The sequence below is a fragment of the Aethina tumida genome, chromosome 4 (genome assembly GCF_024364675.1).
Source record: "Aethina tumida isolate Nest 87 chromosome 4, icAetTumi1.1, whole genome shotgun sequence".
Lineage (NCBI taxonomy): Eukaryota > Metazoa > Arthropoda > Insecta > Coleoptera > Nitidulidae > Aethina > Aethina tumida.
In genome coordinates, this window is record NC_065438.1 from 28,409,497 (window position 1) to 28,431,867 (window position 22,371).

Here is a 22,371-nt window from a genome sequence, read left to right on the forward strand (position 1 = left end):
GAGTATTAATTCATTATATTTCCACATTAGTTTTTTTGATTTTATTGCAGTAATAATGTTCCCTAAACATTTTGACAGGTTTGTATAGAAAAATTGTATTCGTCAAACCAAAGAATTTTCGAAATATACCGTAAATTTGATAATCGATCCCTATATCCCAAATAAGACATTCATTCACAAAACGGACCACGGAACGGCTGTCATTAATCAATATTTTAAAGGCTTCAAGCACTTTTGAGTAGATTAATATTAAAAAGCTCCAATTTATTAACATAATTAAATATCTTACTGAATAATTTTTCTAGCAAAATAATCATTGTTTTCAAATAATTTATAGGGTACAAACAAACGGTAATGAAATATATGAAATCTCTTTACATCCTAATTTTTAGAGTAGACCTTGATTTAATGAAAAAAAATTTATCACATTTTCGTTTATTATGGATAATATTAAAAATCTGAAATTTAATTTAACATAGAATTAACCCATCAATAACATAATTAATCTAGTTTATTCTCAAAAGCCCAATCTCAAAGATATATTGATATACTCGTCCCATTTTTATTTAATTTTATCACAATAATAATAATAACAACCTAGATCATTAAACATTTGGAGAATTTTGTGTAGAAAAAACAATTAATTTGTCTTATAAAAATAGTCATAAGTCTTTAAAGCACAATATTAATTCAATATTTCTAGATAAGCATTTTTTTCCTAATAAATTTTGTAAAAATAAAATAAAAATGCTCAACGTAATTAAAATCGTATTATACATATGCTATTCAGTTAGTAGTCCAGTTTCTAAGAAATATATTTCTTGCGTTAATGGCATGCGCCGATATTTACCTGCCCACCTATACAGAGGTGGTAGTGGACATTGGCCAGTAACCCACCGTCCATACCGCCGCGACGTCAATCACCGGTGGCACAAAAACAGTTTGAACAATACACGTTTTCACTGGAAACGTTTTAATCACATCCGTAGTACAGTAAATCTATGTTTATTAGTCAAATATGTAACGTTTAATTGAGGAACTCTCTAGTAAAGTAAGTATTAAGCTAAGTTAGGAATATGGCAATTTAATTTGTGTTTCGTGAAGGAACTAGTTTGATTTATAGTTGGCGTTCAAGTTTTGTAGGCGCTTTTTGAGGGAGAGAAATCAATAAATTTAATTATATGCAACACTTTCTTTTATTGAAGGAAAATTTTAACGAAACACAAAATACATTCTGCCATCTAAAATAAATTGGTTCGTTTCTTATTCTAAATATTTTATATTATATTATAAACAAGTTAGATACAATGTGTATTTTTGAACACGAATTTTATTAAATAAAATAAAATTATTATTGTATAAAATATATGAAAATCCTGAACAATAATTACAAATTATTGAGAAAACGCCCTTTTGTTTTTCCAGTTTATAAAATATTTTTTATAATGGTAAATTTATTTATTAGTTTATTATATACATTAATATTATTTATTATGGAAGTAATTTTACGAAGGAAAAACTTGATGATGATTTATTTAGTATATGTTAAATATTTTTATATACTTTCATAAAATTAAAGTAACGTATATATTTGAAAATATTATTAAAAATTTGTACTCAATCTTTGGGCTCATAGAAATTGAGTTAAATAAAAGATGTAACGGGGTTATTTCCATATTGGACCGGTTACATTACGTATAAAAAACTTTATTTTTAATTCCACTTTCTCATAATCTGATATTTATATATTTATTTAAATACATATTAATTTGTATAATAGAAATAGTGAATATTGTATTAATATTAGTATGGTTAATAATACATATCACAATAACCAATAATTTTTACGTAGAATCTGAAAATGTCAATAGTTTATTTTAAGTTAGCAGCCATTTTTTTAAACATAATATTTAAATATTTCTTCTTTAATCAAATAAAAGGAACCGGCGCATTCACCATATTTTGGATTACCGATTCTTCTTTAAATTACAATTAACAAATACATGACCAATTGCTGGTTACCTTAATACTGCTGTGTCTCTATTTCTATATTAGATTTATAATACTTAAGCAATTTGTTTTGAATTCTAGTGAAAAATTTACCCTACCCTCAAACTTAAACAACTATTAATATTTTTGATTCTATGGAAAGTATTACCTTGTTATTTCGACAAATGTGTACGAAATTTCTCAAAATCTGTAAAGAAGTGTAATTAACGTCGTCGTGACTCACATTTTTATTTGTTTCTGTAATGGAATAGAAACCATACTTCGTATCTAAATATAGAATTGATTAATAATTACACGACATACAATTTTTGTTGCCATTTGAAATGGCAGCAAATAGTTACAAACATTTCTAGCGCGCTTGGGAAAGTGAATAAATGGTCAAAATGAAATGTTAGTAAACCTAACAGTAAATATGATTTACCAAAAACTACACTGTTCCAAGAAATTCACGTACCACACTAATATTAATTGATTATTATTTTCCCAAACCGGGAAAAACAAACGTACACTATTTATTTAAAAATATATTTTTAAAATTGTTAGAAAAAATCTTAAAAATATTGTTTTTATCATAAAATAAAAAATTAACAAAATTTGATATTTATAAAACGAAAATTTGAACTTAATATGGGGTTCAAATTTTTCCCAATTTCTCAGTTATTCGGACGGTTAGGTAGGCCCTTAAGCATCTCCCAGTTCTATTGGGTTAAGGTCTGGACTACGAATTGGGCAGGCCATAACATTAATTCCAATGTCAGCAGGATATATTTCGGACATTATACTGCATTAGTAAAAATTTTTATTTACCTTCCATTCAGTGTTGAGCTTAATATCATGACAAAAGAATATATTATATCTTATCTTATAATTTCCTTTCTAGAAGTGTAACTCTCGACATAATTTCAGGGAAATTCAATATGTGTAACTTAAATTTTGTATATGTGGTCGTGCATTATCCTGCATTAGTAAAAAATGTGGACTCATAAAAAAGGCAAATGGCACGACATGGTCTTTTGGAATGTCCAAAATCTAACGCTCAACATTAAAATACCCATTTTTTATCACCACCAACTCGGTACGTTATGTTAAAGAAATGCCTCCCCATATCATTAAGGTGGCAACAAAATACACTAACTTGTCTATCGAATGATACATGGTTAAGGTCGAACAGGAACACGGGTTTGAAAATTGTCTTCCCTAAGTCGTTGTCGAATAGTTTCAATACTTATTCGAACCCCTTCTACGTTTTTTAACTGCAACTGTAAAGCTCTGCTAGTTACAAACCGTTGTCTCAAAAAATGTTCTTAAGCAGGAGTTGTAGCACGATTTTTACTCTGACTGACCTTCTAGTATGGTCACCAGTCCCCATCTACCGTTGTAACATACATAAAAAAAATGGGGATGATAAATTAATTCTAACAATATATTTCAAATAATTTAGATTTATAATTCTTAAGTAATTATAAATTATGAATTTTTAATTTTTATTTTAAGTTATGTAAGTTATAAAAATGAAAATAAATGTGTAATTCCCAAATAAGCATTTAATAAAAATTATAATTATTATTAGAGTGAAGTCACAGATAAAATAAAGATAATAATAGGATATCAGTTTAATTTATTTTTGATAGAATTTACAATGTAACTATTTGTTGATCTTCTTTTATATTAATTTAAAATTAGTATTTCGAACTAAAAAATAACATTAATAAAGAATGTAATTGCTTTTCTTTTTTATTCACAAAGGCCTACTAGACTAGATAAAAGATTTTCATGAGTTTTTAATTTAATAAATTTAATAATAAAATTCTTCAATTACATATATAAAAAATATGTAAAATTGACTAATACACATTGTATCAACAGTAGGTTTTACATTTTCCTCTATGTAATATACTGGTTTAATAAAAAATGTTGCGAGAACATGTTTTTATTTTAAATGTGTAGCTAATAATATTTTCAACTATTCATATATTACATACGATACACTTGAATTTTATGTGAATTTTATTTCTTGTGAAACAGTAACAGTAAAAACCACGTGGATGATGACCATGATGACCTTGGATAACCACAAACACAGAATAATAAATAGTTCACATAAATATTGATTTTATTATTCAACTAATGAAAAATTAACTGTTAAAAATCGTCTTAGATTATAAAAGAAATCAATTTTGGAAATGTTATAGTTGAAACAGGGATAGATAATATCCCATGCTTAACAATATTAGAAAAGTTATAATAATAGTACGAAAAATAATACATTTCATCTTCTTTTAAATAAACCAGTTTATTACATTTTTTTTAATACATTGTAATTTCAAGATATTAATCTACATACTCTAGTTTATTAATTACATGTAAATGTGTATGTTTGTAATATATAATGTGTGTTTATGAATAATTTAATTTAAAAAATAATAATTTACACTTGTTTGGCTTATAATATTATGTTGTATTAGAAGTATATAGCTGCAATGCATGATTGTATTGCAGAATTTTCTGAACATGCAACTTTTTCTATTTTTAGCATTTAGCATATTTTTATGTTTGTCTGAACGAAATTTTTATTTACCTTCCATTCAGTGTTGTGCTTCATATCGGAAGTTCAATATTTTGTAACCTAAATTCTAATGTCAGACTGTGGATTTTTTAATTTAAACAATACATGAATATAACTATAAATACCCAAATACTCCAATAATGAAGAAAATCTAACTAACATCTTATAAATTTGTAATATTTAGTTCAATCGTTATTAAATTTTCTAATATACTGTAATAAACATTTTCGATAATGATACACTAGCATAGATTCTGGGGAGATTCCTTTTTCTCGTGCCATTTTCTACATCACTGAACATTTTCTTATTTTTTATTGAATTTAGAAAAAAAGTATTCTTGAGTTTTAACCTTTGAAGAAAGTAACAGTGATTTTCACTAAATACAAAATCATGTGGGTATGATAAGGTATTTAAGGTAAGATTTAATAATTAAAGAATGAAAAAAGTATCATTTACTATATATTTCTATTAATTTGTGAATTTCATTCACATTTCAAAAAGCCCATCATTTGCATTACTACAATACATGAATTTATTTTTTGTCCTTCTCTAACTTCATTAAATGCAATTTCAATCTTTTTATGTAATTGACATATCTTAATAACCTCCGAAGCATAGACTCTCCCTTTCACTTGACTACACGCTAAAACTCTAATAAATCTAGTAGTGGTGATCATGGAGGCCAATTTATAGGAACGTCATTTCCACGGCTAAACCATTGATTTGGAAACATTGAGGGAGAGTATAGCCACACATATACTGTCTTCTGTCCAGTGAGATGTCTTCGAGTAATTCGTAAACTCATGTATCTAGAAATTGGAGACTTGTCTCCAGTCAAATTGTCAGGAAGAAAAGTATACTTAAGTATTTTGTTTCCTAATGTTGTAGTCCAAATATTTATTTTAAATGATTGTTCATAGTATGTGATTTTTCTTACAAACATTGACGCAAATATGTTCACTGTGCATATTATTTCTGGTAAAAGTTGCCTTGTCAGAGAAAACTATTTGGTCGTGTTCATGGCGGGTTTGTAACCATTGAAAAATTTAATGGTAAATCTTTTTCTAAAATATCGATGTGTTATTTTAATAGTATATACTTGTTACAAACACAAATATACAAATACAACTAACAAATACAAATATTATTAATCTGACATTATTGCTTCATATACTTTTTGATTATATATTATATGAAAATCACTGTAACTTCAACTGAAGTACCTCAAACATGTACGTGATAATTAAAATTAAACAAGACCATTTTTTCTAAATTATGCATAAGAATATGTAAGATTAATAATTTTAACAAATATTAAGTGATGACGAAAATATAAAAAAAAAGTTTTTAAATTTTAAATTTGTTCCTCAATTTTAATCACATATTTGAGAAACATCTGTTTCAAATGTAAGGTGAAATATTTAAGGGAGCTAAATTCATTTTAAGAGAAAATAAGTTGGCATCAACATGTGTTCTAGACGTCTCAAATTTTGAAATATCAAGTGGTAAAGTTTTAAAAAAATTATTATTTTTTTTATATCTATGATTTTTTAATAAAATTTGGTGCACAGAAGGTTAGTGCACTTTACTACTAACCCAAAATTATATTTTCTCATTTTTGAAAAATCTTTTATAATATAAACATATATATATATATATATATATTACAAACAAATGCATATTTATTTTGTGTTAATTTAGAAAAATACTTAATATTAATAATGTTCCTCAGATTATTAGCGATGAAGCTAATACACCAACCGACCAGTTACGTTAAATTTAAAAATAAAAATTAATAACAAAACGATATCATATAATGTTGGACATAATGGCTCCGATTTTAAACGATTCGGTATCTTCAGAAGAAGTAGAGGATGACGTTGCGTTTAAAGTACTAAACCAAGACAATTTACCCATTACCATAAGAGGAGAAGCGATCTTAAAGCCCTTCGGAACTGAAAATCAAAAACAAAAACCAAATGCCTTAGTGCATCCAACAAGACGAGTCGTCACCAACCTGGTAGAAAACAAACAAAAACCATTCGCAAAATCAAACGGTTACATTGATCACGACGTTTCTGACATCAAACGGAACAACTTCAGTAACTCACACGGCAACCTCAATCACACCAACAGCGCCACCAAAGCAAAATCCGAAGACGTCAAAACTACTCTAGACACGAAATTTACAAGAACACTTGATGCCAAACTCAGAAAACTGCAGAAGGAAGAACGGAGCGCTAAGAAGACACCGGTGGCTGACGCCAACAAAAAACCGTTCGTTACAACGGTCAAGAAGGGTCAGTTTCTGGAGCCGCCTCCTGAAATCGCAAGCCTAATCGGTTTGAGGATTGAGGAGCCGGTAGTCAAAAAAGAGGACACTCGAAAGTTATACGCATATTTTAGTCAGCCGCGGGTTTTGAACCGCAACCCCCAAAGGTATGTGCATCAGTCGCGCTGTGAAGCCGCGGCGAAGGCCGCTGGCAAAGTTACGGGAGCTGTGATAGGAGTACAGAAGGACGATGATGAACAGGAGAAAACTATATTTAATAAGAATTACAAGTAAGTAATTTGTTAAATATAAATCAGTTTATTATGTTTTATAGGTAACTTTTATGATAAAGGCAAGTATATATTATTAAAAATTGTTCGTTATTATCTTTTTATTCCTGATATATAGACATAAATTATGATGATTATCACACAGATTGTAGATTCAATATTACATGTTTATATAGACAAAGCAATTAAGGAGTTGTGATCAGCGGATAAATATATACATTGTTGAATGGAATTACATTTTAATTTCAAAATACAACAATTATTTAACAATTATTTAACCTTGTGTCGATGAAGTGTATAAAACAAAAACATTCCCATTTGAAGGAAAAAGATTAGTAAAAAAATTGTAAATAAAAAAATTAAGTAAGTTATCAGAAAATTATTATTATACAGAATATTTAAGTAAGGTAAAATGTTTAATAGCCAAGAATAGTGAATTCATTTTTAGAAAAGCACTTTATATGGACATATATGTTTCAAATTTTGAATTACAGAGTTGTAAAATATTCAAAATTATTATTTCTTACAATATCTACAATATCACTCCAAATATTGTAATGAAATTTGGTAAACAGCTACTATGTATGAAGAGACATTTTTCGATGTAAAAGATTGATTTTATTTGTTCCAATGGCATTCGTCCGTGAATTGAACTAATGAAAAATATTGTCTTTTCCTGACAAGAAATAATATTATAATATTACTATATAATTTTCATACAGTTCTGAGCACATTTGATCTGTTGATGTTTTTTCACATAATTTCTGTTTTCATGTAAAAAATAACAAATATTTCTCCACATGATCATATGGAAATAATTTGAAATTCATACAAAAATACCTTTGTTGCTATGTGTTTTTCGATACAAGAATTATTTATATTTCTTCCAGTGGCGTTCGGGAGGAATTTAAACGAAATATTTTTAATGGAAAATATTGTCACGTCCCTAGTTTTTCTAGCAATAAAGTTTTATAATTCTCTTTCACTTCTGAATGTAAATCGGCAGAAAAAATCAAGATATTGATTTTGTTAAAAGTGAACAAATATAATAATTTTTTTTTGCAAAAAAGCAGTGTCGTACCACATTTTTCTTTAAAAATACTTAATTCATATAACACTGGAAGAAATGAATGAAGAATGTTGTACAATTGCATTATAATATCTGGAGTGATATAGATTTCATAAAAAAGATTGAACTTTTTTAAAATTTTAGTATTTACAGTAAATATTTTTTAGGACATTCGTCCATATGACGGTTTTTTATCAAAATGGACCCTTTGAATAGCCCTTTAAATATTTTATCTTACTTTTAAAAGAACAGAGGATTCTCTGATATCGTTAAAAATCTTAAATGAAAAAAATGTTTTCGAAATTTATTTTATCATTCATGAAATTATTAAAAGCCAAAAAAATTCACCTACACACAATATATTTTTAAAGAATTTTTTTATGTTAGATAGAACAGAATTCAAAGAGTATTTTAAATTTAAAAACAAAAAACATTTTGCCAAAGAAAACAAATAAATTATCATTTGAATAATATACATTATTCTTAAAACTCAGCTATTTTTAAGTAATTAAAAAATATTATTTTTGCATTTATTTTTGTGAACACATTGTTTATCAGAAATTAAAATTGTTGAAAATTCAAACTGGCTCTGACATGAGTTCGTTATTTATTCAAATTATTTCGATCAGTCAGCTGCTTAGGTTTTTGATCCACGTCTATGTTTATCCAATATATTGATTTTGCCAAGTAGTAATAATGGTTTTCCGCTGTAATTAGTAAATCAACCATCAAAACTTATTTTATGAAAAACCAATATTCGTATTTCCGAATATACCCTTATGATGTGTTAACAGCAAATAGTAACTAATTTAGGTAGTTAATTCTTATAAAAGATCATTATGTAAACATAATTAATATAATGAGAATGTTAAATATTAAAGGTTTTGTGTTTCATATAACTACTTGGAATTACTAGCACTTTCCCTAACTACTGCAATATACTGTACTCGTTGAAAAATTAATAGGCATATTACAGAATTCACCACGGAACGGTAGATAAATTCGTGATGTATATTTAAATACAGTAACCAAAAAAATCATGGAAAAATAAAATAAAACTGTATTTTAAATTGATGTAGATGTAGATGTAAGAATTATTTAAATCCAAAAAATATGGAATCGATTGATTTAGATTAATATGAAAATTATTCAGTTTGTTTTTACGAAAATAATATTTTTTACAGAACATTCAAAGGTCGGTATGTTTATGATCTTTTGAGAAATAAAAATAGTAACTTCTATTTTTGAAATTGTCTGTTTTAAACACACCGGGTAATTGTGTGTGTCACTTATCTACTTCAATTCCAAAACAAATGATAGAAGTCAGGTTGGCCGAGCGGTCTAAGGCGCCAGATTTAAGCTCTGGTTCTCGAAAGGGAGCGTGGGTTCGAACCCCACACCTGACAAACATTTTTATTATTGATATATATTATTTAATGTCAATTATTTATTAGTTTTGAAAGTGATTAAATATAATTTAATTAAATATAAAACAGAATCTATGTTATTGAATCTCCCAAATATAAAATGGTCTCCTTATTACTTTTATTGAACAAAATAATCATCATAAAACACTTCTTTTGCCAAGCAAATTTTTAGTAAATTCATGCCACGAGAAAAGCAATTCTGGACTCTCAGATGCTAGGTGGAGGAATGTCTGATGTATGTGAAAATATTGAATCAGTACCCCCAGAAACTTGTCTTTAAGAAAGTTCATATTCATAAACAGTAGACAGTTTCATTTAAAAGTTGTCAAACATCTAATTTGGGTATTAAGTAAAGACGTAATTTATATGGAATCCTTTTAATGAAGCCACTTTCTGACGATTGATTGATTGATTGATTGATTGAAATCTAATAACAAGCACATTTCTAATCATGTTACACTAAAAATTTTTCAAGATATTCTTTAATTTCTTCATTGGTACAGGTTTTAACACAGCCTCGACGTTGTTCATCTTCAATATTAAAATATTTCAAGTAATATATACAGTTTAACACAAAAATTACAATTTTAAATTAATTCAAATAAATCATGTACCACAAACTTTTTGTGGTATTTAATATTTTCTATTCAAAAGGTCTCGTAATTTTATAATATAAGTGATTAAATTCATATAATAAACAATTGACATTAAATAATATAGAATTATAAGTAACTGGCAAAGTTTGAAAATTTTTACTTACAGAACTTGAATAACATTGAAAGTATTATAACATATCATTCAATAATCAATATGGAAAACACTTACAAGAATTATTGATTAAGTTTCTCATCATTATAAATTTGCTAATACTCTTATAAATGTACATATATTAAAATTATTTATCTGTTTCAAATTAAGAAGATTCAATATTTATTTTCTGATTACTATTTAAAACAAGAGAATATAAGTACATGTATTTATACCATACATATACTCGTACATATGAACTAGGTCATTTTCAAATAGATCTAGGTTGCACGGAATCTAACTAGTGTATATAAATTAAAAATGGCTTAATTTGTATTTACATTTCAACTAGCACTTCAATCAGCCAACCCTATCAACATATTGTATATAATTATGTTACTTTTGCATATTTATCTTGATTTGTGCTGAAAATGATCCCAAACATAATATAAAATATGTGATATAATGCAGTGCAAATATTAAACATTATATTGAATGACATTTAAAATTAAATTTATAAATAATACAGTTATACGTGCGGGCATTATAAAATAAAATCTGATGGGAAGGGGTTTTCGTTAAAAATAACTTTACGGTTTCCTGGAGTCCAGACTCGTGGAGTAATATAATAATCAACGAAATTCAACCAATATAACGTCACAAGTTATAACAACTCTTTACGTACACCAGGACAAACTGCAAATTAAAGGATAAGAATAATTCTCAAGTTTGACGATCAATTCTTTCAGATGAATAAGAAACACTAGAAATTTAAATGAAAAGAAAAAAATAACTACAATATCTACACATGAACGAAATAAACCAAATACAAAATATATTATATACCAGTGGCGGCTCACGTGGTTTGATCCTGGTGAGGCATATTATATATATAAAACAAAAAAATCAGAAACAATGTTGTATTATGCAATTTTAGTCCGCAAAAAAGATATTTCAAATCACAAACACTTCTTTTATACCAAATATCTCAAATAAAAATATTCAAGATTAATTTATCAAACGAATTGGCGCGAAGAGACACATTTAATATTACCTCTCGAGAACTTGCACACATAATATTCGTTGAAATTTAATATGAAACTGTTATTGATTGTTTAATTGTCCGTTTTACAATATATCTTAATTTAAATATTAAATTATATTCTATTTTAAAGAATAAAAACATAAAAAATGTATTTTTTAATAGTAACGTTATAATAATAAAATCATTTTCATAAGTGAGGCATCTCTGAGTAGCCGCCTCAGTTGTATACATTATACAGTAAACTAAGAATTATTTGTAAAATATTAAAATAAATAATAAAATAATTGATTAAAAATTAAATATTCTGAAAAAGAGAAGGAAAATAGAATTCCTTTTATTTCCATAAGTGAATGTTCAAAAGAAAAAATCAAATAGCATTTGAAACTTGGAAAACTACCAAAATAATACATCATACAGAAAACGAAATTGTCGTTTTCAAAATATGCATTAATACATGTTTGTATGACGTATAATGGAAATATTTATTTAAATAAATGTATTTATGTATTATTCATACTTATGTTGCAACGTATTTAATAACTGGAAGTCTTGATAAGATGGATCGAGTTACCAAACTTCGACTATATTTACAATAGTTTACAATCTTTATTTATTTTTTTCAATTGGGAACACAATTTTAACTTTAAATCTTAATGAAAACATTAGTTTTTCTTTTTGTACCAATAGCAATAAATTACGTGATAACGTGTAAATAATTAAAAATACCCAAAGAAAACTAAAAACTGAAAATATTCAAAGAATATAATAAATCGAATAAAATCATATAGGTTGGATTTTTAAAACAAATTCGGTTTAACTAATTCTGAAAATTCAACACAGTAACAAAAAGAAACTTATCTGGAATAATTATTCCATGCATTTTAATTATTTTTTTTTTTTTTTTTTTTTCTCTTGAGAGATTTCCGCCAAGGCATATTATTGACACATTTGTGATGTAATGAATAATTTGATCTAAAAATTTTTCATTTGAATAAAAAATATTGTTATGCTTTTCGATCAATACACACACGTTTTTAATAATAACGCAGTCGAACATATAAAATTTTGAAAAATATTATCATATAAATGAAAAAAAAACATCTTATAAATTTGCCAATATTTATATTTAATATTCTATAATGAAAAAATATAATTGTTTTAAATATCGGAATTAATGTAAGAGAACTTATAAAAATATTTATACAGTAGGAAAAACGTCTGACCCGTCTGAATTCGAGACATCATGCATGACAGAGACAGTTGACGTCTGCCCCATAGTGGGAGACTGTCTGTCTCTATTGTACTTACATTCAACCCCTTCAACAGAAAAGTAATATTTTAGCAAATCAATGTTGTTATGCTTAAATCTGCATATGCAGTCGTGGCCGAGCGGTTAAGGCGTCTGACTAGAAATCAGATTCCCTCTGGGAGCGTAGGTTCGAATCCTACCGACTGCGGCTTACTTTTTCGATTCAAAAATCGATTTTTTAGTTTTTTTAGTAGTAATAGCTTGAGAAAAATACGAATGTATATTGAAAAATTTAGTTTAGTTTATATTGAAAACAAATACATGGTATACAAAAAATTTCTCTAAATTTTATACTTTAAAATCTCAATTAAACACAAGAACGAAAATATTTGCACTATTGCTTTTTAAAATGAAAGCCGAATCCCAGATATTGTAAATAATATAAATATTTATTAATGAAGTTTGGTATACATACATATTAATAATAACTAAAATAACGTTTTATTAAAAAATAAGGTCTATAGAAAATTTACACACTTAACTAACTACAAGTCTCGGCATGCTGCGTATCAGATTGTTAATTTATTCTTGAGGTAAAAAGTCCCATATTATTCAAATTTAATGCCTCAAATGTCTCTGGTCTTCTAGGAAGTTAGTCAGTCAGTCATCTCTCTATTATATCTGACAGTAAGTATGCAAATTTGCAGATATTTACTGTTTCTGTCGTGCCTTATGTCTCCCTCAAAATTCAATCAGTCAATCGCTTTTCGATTAGTATATGAAGTATATAAACATAAGGGGGTACTAGTCCCCCAAATCATCACATCCACTGCTTAGACGACATACTGTTCTACATAATATTTTAAATAACTCGTTGGGTTTTTCTGATTCTTTGACGACTGTCATTCATTCTTAAGCAAAACTAATATTTGCCAGAAAAAGCCATCATTTCATTCAATATTCCAAATAGGAACGTGTATTATTAAAAAAGAACTAGTTGCAATCAGAAGGATTCGAAGTCTGATTTGTAGTGGAACACTTACTTATCAAAATTAGTTAATAGACAATATTGTCATAACCGTTGACCAAGAGTAATTCCACTATACGATGTGATCGATTTGTTCGTTTTTTATTATTTAATGATTCAACCTAGTTTTGACGTTTTATGATTCGTTAAAATGAAATTGGGACGTAAATATGCTTGGTGGTTGGAAACGATATTCAAATAAAATAAACCAGGGTTTGTAAATAAAACTCATTTTTTATATTAAACTAGCTGTACTAGCGACTTCGTCCGATAGCGTGTTGAATATGTGATCTCGAGATTCCAAAGATTCTTGAGCCCTTAACAATCAATGACGCGTTCTATCTAATTGTAATCGTTAGGCATGGACATCCGTAATCTACAATTTTTAAGACGACTTTCCCTATCTTGTTCAGATTCATTTTCACGTCGCAATCTTTGGTTTTTGGCCTTTCTCATGTTTTTAGAGAGATTTGACTTTATTTTAGTCAAAACTAAATATTAGAAAAAAACAACTATCTACGTTACTAACTAAAAAAAATAACCTATAAATAATTTATCAATTTCAATGTAAATCTGAATATTGTACACAAATGTACTTAATTTATAATTAATTATAATTATTACTTAAAGGTAAAAAAGGAAAGCAGTAAAAATGTAACAAAATACTTTGAATTAATATAAGATAAGAAGAACGGATCGGTGGAATTATAAAAGATACCTATCAATCAAATCAAACTATCAATCAATCGTTGGTGAGAGAAGTGGTGGGAGGCGCCCGACGTGATGGCCCAGTGGTGGCATGCGCATGGTACTGGACAGTAGTTGGACATTGCAACATTACTTTATTTTTCTAAAATAAAAGAAATTTTTTAAAATAAAAGTAGCCTAAGTTACTCCTTATTACATCAGCTACCTGCTAATAAAAGTCCCGTCAAAATCGGTCCAGCCATTTCAGAGATTAGCCGCAACAAACAGGCAGACACACAGATAGACAAAAATTGTAAAAAATGTTGTTTTGGTGTATATACCGTATTTATATTATTTATGCATGTAGAAAAAAACGGTTATTTCAATATTATAAACAGACACAATTTTATTTATATGTATAGATATGTTTATTGTTCTATACATAATACAATTCACTTGTCGACATGTCGACGGTCGGCAGTTGTCTGTGATTTGTTTTTACGTTTTCCTAATCGTTTTTTGGGCGCCCCCTATCCTTATTGGATTTATGCGTCCCGGTTTGGTTTGTTGGTGTTGTGATTGGAGTAATTATTCAGATTTTTTTATCGGACTGATTTATTGCAGCTATTTTATTTCTTAGGGTTTGTAACTGACTGCAGTTTTTTAAGATGTAGTACGATAATTCACTATTTGTATGTCTCTTTCAGTAGTTTATACCGTCTTTTTCCGAAAATAAGACACTGTCTTACTTTCTTTTTTGGTCCAAAATACGCGCTATAGCTTATTTTCGGAGGAATGCAAAAATAAAAGTATATTTGTATACTTTTATTTAATATTTTCTTCTGGAACATCGTCATAAATAAAATTCTGAATTATATTCTGACTTTTCTTCCAAATCCATTTCCTGTTGAATCATTGGTCCGAATCTCTCATGTCTTGCGATATAGTTATCGTTCTTCGCTTCCTGTCTAAGTACCCTGTTCGTAGTGCATTGGAAACATCATCATTTTCGTGGGATGTCTTGTTTTACAAAAAGTTCCGAAAATCACGATAGGGCTTATTTTCGGAGGATGTCTTATTTTCGGAAAAAGACGGTAGAAAGACTTAGAACAGTCTTCCAGTGGATGCGTTTTGATTATATTTTTTAGTACCGGATGTTGAGTTATTTTGCGGAATTTTTTATTTTTATGCCCAATTTGTTTTTCGATTGATTTTTTGACCGTCTGCTTGTGAAGTTAGCTTAAGTAACTCCTTTTAGGTTTGTTTAGTATTTGCCTTAGTAATTTATTTTGTGTTGTTTGAATTCGATTAAATTGAATGTCAGAAGCCACTGACCATTCTTCGCTCGCGTACAATGCTATAAGTGCGAATACAGCTTTGTATAAGTTTAATTTGGTTGATATTTTTATCTCCTATTTTATTTATTAGTGGGTACAGAGTCTTTGATGCTATGTTAATTGTTTTTATTTTTTCTGTTATATACTTTTCAAATTTCTGATGGTTATTAAGTGTTATGTCCAGGTATTTTATAGTTTTTTCTTGACTGTTTGGGAGTAGGATGATGGGTCTGTGATTTTGGGGAAATAATTGGTTGTTGTGATTTTGTCTTGGATTTTTGAGGAACTAGTTCCATTTGTTATTGTTGTATGTTCTAATGTCCTTTTTGTATTTCTTTATCTAGTCTTTGAGTATTTCGTTTGTTATTTGGCCCGGATTCTTTTATTGCATTTTCCTAATTTGGTTCCTTTGTTTTATTTTATTTACGATTTCTAGAGATAGTTCTTGATTTTGATCATTTTTTATTCTTATGGTTGTGTTAAACTTTCACGTTTTTAGTATTTTTTTGTGCGTTTTTAAATTCTTTCGCTTGCTTCCTCCATGTTGGTAATTTTGTCCAGTTTGTGTATTTTATTTTTTGTACGTTTTGTTGTAGTTGGACAACGACCATCACAATAGATTTCACTATTTCTCATCAAAATACTGCAATAGAACAACTCAAAGCATTAAACGATCTATGTTTTTTTTTAAAAAAAGTTCCAGGTCTTTTGTTTCTAGGAATGAGACCGCTTTTAAGATTAGTTTTTTGGGTTTTTCATCATTTTCTGTATATGTCTAGAATCCTAGGTCCAGATTCTTTAGCTGATTTTAAACTTTATCCTTGTTTTGCTGGTTCGATGTGTTAATTATTGTTTCTTTTTGTCCGTACTTAATTGTGGCTCTGTTGTCTGTTATTTTTGTTATTTTTTTGTGGAATTCCTTGTAGTTGCTAACCTCTGTCGTGACTTTTATGGATTTATTTTTTTTTTTTTTCAAGATTTTGTCTTTATGTTTGTGGACTATTACGTCTTCGTTTAAGGGGAGTAGTTCGAAACCATTACTTGTTGCTATCTTATTTGCGTTTACTTACTTTTTTTGGTGCAGCGAAGTATGCAGCGTTTAGCTCCTACTTTAGGTGTGCGATTTCATTTAGTAAGGTCAGTTTTCTTACTCTACTCCTCTACTTACTTGTACAGGAGTTCCATGATGACCACATGATTTGTTGTTTCCATTTCGTATTTTGATGGCGAGTGGCACATCCGTGGTTTCCATGGTACACCTGGCACTAGGAGACTGTTGCACTTTATACTTATTTGCTTTCTATTCACTGTTGTTCGTTCAGTTGCGACTGGACGAACCCGATTAGATGGGTTTAAGTAGATATATCCAAAAACAAATATATTGCCAATTCAAATTAAACAAGAATTAACTTCCTTTATATATGGTCTATTTATTTTCATTTGTTAGTAGTTTTGTTGGTTTCATCTTAAGTCTTCAGGCATCCTTAAAGAAGTATGTAACGAAAAAATAAAAACATCCTAAACTGTAGAATGTTTGCGAATGCAAATTAAAATTGTGCGAGAAAAATTGTTCCATACTGTATATATATCGCAGTCGTGGCCGAGCGGTTAAGGCGTCTGACTAGAAATCAGATTCCCTCTGGGAGCGTAGGTTCGAATCCTACCGACTGCGGCTTACTTTTTCGATTCAAAAATCGATTTTTTAGTTTTTTTAGTAGTAATAGCTTGAGAAAAATACGAATGTATATTGAAAAATTTAGTAAGTAAGTTTTTTACTCCAGTAAATGCATTTGCAATATATATTGCATATTAGGGTATATACCCTAACATGTATAATTTAAATTTAACCTTTTGTCCTCTAGTATAAATCACGTATGAGTTTAATAAAGAAATATGTTTATGAATCATAGTTTGAAAATTTAAACTTATTTAAACGATTTATTTTAAATATTTTTATTTTCGAACTGAAATATCTGGATTTTTAATATATTGTTTTGCACATTGATTATATTATTGTTGTCCTTGAAAAGCCTAAGTAAATCTGCGTGGAAGATGTATGTAATTCAGTCATTTAAATATTTAAATTTCTTTGTTGACATATTTAGTATGTTCTCTGGAATACGTATTTGAATGTTTTCAAATCAGATGGAGAAATTTGACTTTGGCTACCAAAGCTCAATTTTTTTAATATATCATCATATCAAAATGTGGTTTGCGGCAATCAAAATTATAAAAAATTGAGGTTTGGACATAATTTTAAGAACCGTAATCAACCCATTTCATTCAAACATTCATTTAATGATATATACAATTTTATTAAGATCAAAGTGATTTATAAGAGTATATATAAAATGGATAAATAAATATTCTTTATCTAATTCATAACAATGACGAGATTATGTCTTTGGATATAAAGGGAGTATTAATGTTGGAGAAGTAATACATACACCTTTTAAGCTTTCTAGGTAAACAGTATATTATCTCGATTTTACGATATTTTGAAGTTTTAATATTTATTAACAATTCAAATGTCTTTAGTAAAGACAGTCGATAATAAATAAGTCTGAATATTTCAAGGTATCATAATGTAAATAAATGTTTATTATAGGTGACAATTTAAAAGACATGTATGTCTTTTTTATAAAATTTGGCTAAATATTATTATCTAATATAAATAGAAACATTTACAATTAAAAATTCGGAAAATGTTATTGTTGTCTTCAATGCAGCCTCTATTAGACGTTTGTCAGAAAACAAAGGTAGGCCAGCTTGAACTGATACTATCATTATGATCAACCAATCAATAAAGCAAAATTAGAAACCCATCAAATTTCCTCATGTAGTCAAATAACCACTATTTATAAACCTATCGATTTGTGTTTATTAATTATACATAAGACTTACCCAAATACCAATATTTTTGAAATGTTCTCTATTAATTAACAAGTAAAAAAAAGTGCTTAATCTAGAGACTTCTTTTTATGTACAAAAAATATTGCGTGAACTGAATGAAAACAGGCAGTCAATTTAGATGTGGCGTGTCGCCCGGAATTATCCTTTTTCATCGCACTAGCCTTGGCATTGGCGATGATTTGTTTCAAAACAATTGAATTATTGAAACTGAAACTGCCTTAATCGCGCTAACGCATGAAACTGAAACAAAGCTCTCGTGTAAATAAAGTCGGTTTCACTGCAGTTTGTTAAATATAAATCAAGGTCTGATTGAGAATCTTGTATTAATGTTTGTTTTAACAATTTTTTTCTAATATGTACAAATTTATTTTTCAGAGATGTTCCTCTTCCTTATGCAAATCTTATGTTTGAGAAGCGGGTATTTAGGGGCAGTAATTTTGCACCTCAGAGCTGTGACTATCAGGTGAGTAATTCTCATGTATTTAATCAGTCTAACATGAACAATGGATAGATATCGTGTTATCTTAATGATGTGTTCAATACTAGAATAAATAAATTTAAATTATAATTCCCCAACAACAACAAGCTATCTTAGATTTAGGTTACATGATATTACTCAACATATTAACCTCTAATGAATGCTTAGGGTAGGAGTCTTAAAATTGCACTGTTATTGGATGATTATTTTTATTTAATAAATTTGTTTTGTTTATTAAATTTTGCACTGTATTTTGGCTGAGTGAGAGTAATTTTTGAGGCACTATAGAAACTAACGTACACTTATATGCTATTGTTAATTGTCGAATGCAGCCAAAATGGAATCCACATTTTGCATACGCTAAACTTCTTTCTCGAGATGTGGTACGTAGTCTCCAGTAGTTTAGTAGTCATTAAATTCACTGTAGATGTTAATAAAATAGAGACGATTATTATTAAACATAGTGAAATCTAGTAGAATTTGTTCCTTTATTTGATGTCATAAAAAAAAATATTTTTCTTAATTAACTTAAATCATAAATTTTCGTATAAATTACATTATTTTTAAAAGGAGGCAATACAAGCGGCATGTAGCATTTTAAATAAAAATAATCTTAAAAAATTCTAGTATTTTTTTTAAAGGGAAATTGAACAAAATGAAGATATAAATAATCGTCTGTATTTTATAGTACTTTATAATTGTAATAGTTATCCAAAATTTTATTTTATATACATAAATTAGGAGAGGAATATTGCATTTGTTGATTTTTCAAAATGACTATTACATATAAAAAGATATGTAAATATTAGCCAATAAAAATGACCGAATGTTTCTTATCATACTTTTACATTTGTCTATAGGATGAAGGGGAATCGGCGGCGGCCAGAGCTGCCGAAGCTCGACGCCGAGCCATGGCCAGACGAAAAGCTAAGAACCAGCAAGTTCGAGCCACCATGTTGCGTTTGGGTTCACCACCACCCATTCATGGCAGAAAACACGAAGCGGTCCAAACGGAGTTATATCTGGAAGAATTGTTCGTCCATCCGCCGGTTCTAGATATGTGCACGCAAACCGATCTGTTCCTTGACAGACCCGTTTCACCATTCTATGTGCCAAGAAAGTCTGGCCAAGATGCGGAGACTCAGATATATCCTGGAGATGTAAGATGCCCTACTATTAATTGAACTATTTTTTAATAATTATTATTATTTGAACGCATAGCTATTCGACTTTGACATGGAAGTCCAGCCAATCCTTGAAGTTCTTGTAGGAAAGACAATTGAACAATCATTGATTGAAGTTTTGGAAGAAGAGGAATTAGCAGCTCTAAGAGAGCAACAAAGAAAATTCCTTGAAATTCGTGCTGCTGAAAATGCAGAAGCTCAAAGGTGGGAGATAATTTCATATTTATGAGTTGGTTTTTAATATTCTCTTCCAGAATCGAAGAAAGAGAAAAACGAATGATCAGAGAAAAAGAGAGGAGACTTCGAGATTATGACGAAGGAATCAAGATTCAGAAAGAAATGGAAGAAAGGATAGCCGCGTCTGTATTGATGCAAGGATACTTGAACAATTTGTTACCGTCTGTCTTGGAAGGATTAGAGTCCGAAGGATTCCTGACAGATTCTATACGAAAGGACGTGGATGAAGGTTTCATGCCTTGGCTAATGAAGGAAGTAACTGATGAACTACAAGAAGTAGTCAGTAGCAGAGATTTACTAACAGGTATTGATTTAAATTCAATTCTATTTTTTTTATAAAAATACTTCATACCATTTTTTTAGATATTGTTAGAGAAATACTAGAAAACAGAGCCGAAATATATAAAGCTCTAAACGCTGAAGTAATTCCACAAACAGAAGAGGAAGAAGGACCAACTCATGATGATCTTGCTCTTTTGGAGCATATAAAACTAAAGGATGAGATTCAGGCAACTGAAACTAGCGCTCAACCTGAAATTCAATAATAGAATTCATGTGAGTAATAAAAATTATTTCACTTTTTTTAATATATTAATTTTAAATCAATTATTTAGTGTTAAATAATAACATTTATATTCATAAATCTTCTAAAACCATATATTACTAAATTTATATTATAAAATTATCAAATACGAGATCAGAAAATGCTAGATTAAAAATTTTGACTTAGAAGTCTTTTAAGCTGCTTCCGGGTGGGAATAAATTGCTCTTTTTATTCGCTTTTACTTATAAATTAGTCAGAGAATCAAATACTATGTCTAAGATTAGTTATCTATATTTTCTGTAAATAATTGTTCAAGAATGATAAATATTATGATATAATTAAAATAATTAATTAATGAATATAATATTGGTTGAATGTTGAAATTTATTAAATTTTACTATATTCCTCCTATATATCGTTTATTGTACCCAATTGTATCTACTAAATATGTGATTCTAACTGTTAATTATTGTTAGTAATGTAATATTAGTTTAGAAATAATGTTGTGAACATCAGAAGTGATTCATAAAATGTATGGTTATATATTTTTTTGATAATGGAGAGTAGTAAATAATAATAAATTGTTTTATTTTTCAGATCATCTTTAGTTACATTAGAAGAAATATTTTTCAAAAATAGCTGCACTTATACATTTGGTTATTTTCTATTTATTGTTTAAAATATCAGAGACTATTTGTTAAATAAAAAAATTCCAAATTAACTTTGTTTTATTCCTCTTTTTCAATGCTGTGTTGCAGTAATACGTAGTTTTATCCCTCAAAGAAACAAAAATTTGTTCTCATTTTAAGCATGATAACATATTATGGTATTTAACAAAGAGAATAAAAAAGAAATCAAGACTTCATGGTCAGTTTATAAATTACATAAGGTGTCCGTTAAAATTAATTGTTGAATTTAACACGCAACAATTTATATCGATTTTTCGTTCAATTATAATAAAATATCTAAAATTTCTGTTAACGATTTTATTTTTAAAAAATCGCACTATATACGGAAATTCTTTAATTTTTATTTAAATAAGAGAAAAAATGAATATGAATATTAAAAATAAGAAAACACAAAGTGTAAGGAAATTCATATTAAAGATTTTGAAATTAAAACTAAGTGATAAAATGTCGGTTAAAATTTTATAATAATAGTTACCATAATAACCGACCAAACGAAATAAGCAAACTAAATGTTTTTTGATAAACAATTGATAAATAATAGTTGCTTAAGAAACCTTATAAACAAATACATAAAAAAAAATTGAATATAAACTGTAAGTA

At 28.0% G+C, this 22,371-nt stretch overlaps 1 protein-coding gene and 3 non-coding genes across 5 annotated transcripts; all 4 read left to right on the top strand.

Moving 5' to 3' along the window:
* Positions 1-932: 932 nt before the first annotated feature.
* Positions 933-21,803, top strand: LOC109596161 (radial spoke head protein 3 homolog). Of its 2 annotated transcripts, XM_020011657.2 has the most exons (9): positions 933-1,051; positions 6,309-7,138; positions 19,015-19,102; positions 19,450-19,500; positions 19,978-20,277; positions 20,339-20,505; positions 20,556-20,842; positions 20,902-21,093; positions 21,680-21,803. In XM_020011657.2, the coding sequence occupies exons 2-8, from the start codon at positions 6,393-6,395 to the stop codon at positions 21,081-21,083; spliced, it is 1,821 nt and encodes a 606-aa protein (XP_019867216.2). In that variant the 5' UTR covers positions 933-1,051; positions 6,309-6,392; the 3' UTR covers positions 21,084-21,093; positions 21,680-21,803. The 2 variants fall into 2 exon arrangements, with proteins under 2 accessions (XP_019867216.2, XP_049822017.1); XM_049966060.1 differs by lacking the exon at positions 19,450-19,500.
* Trnal-uaa (transfer RNA leucine (anticodon UAA)) lies at positions 9,530-9,613 on the top strand. The gene has a single exon. It is a non-coding gene; the product is annotated as a tRNA-Leu (tRNA).
* Trnas-aga (transfer RNA serine (anticodon AGA)) lies at positions 12,802-12,883 on the top strand. Its single transcript has one exon. It is a non-coding gene; the product is annotated as a tRNA-Ser (tRNA).
* Trnas-aga (transfer RNA serine (anticodon AGA)) lies at positions 17,317-17,398 on the top strand. The gene has a single exon. It is a non-coding gene; the product is annotated as a tRNA-Ser (tRNA).
* Positions 21,804-22,371: the final 568 nt, after the last annotated feature.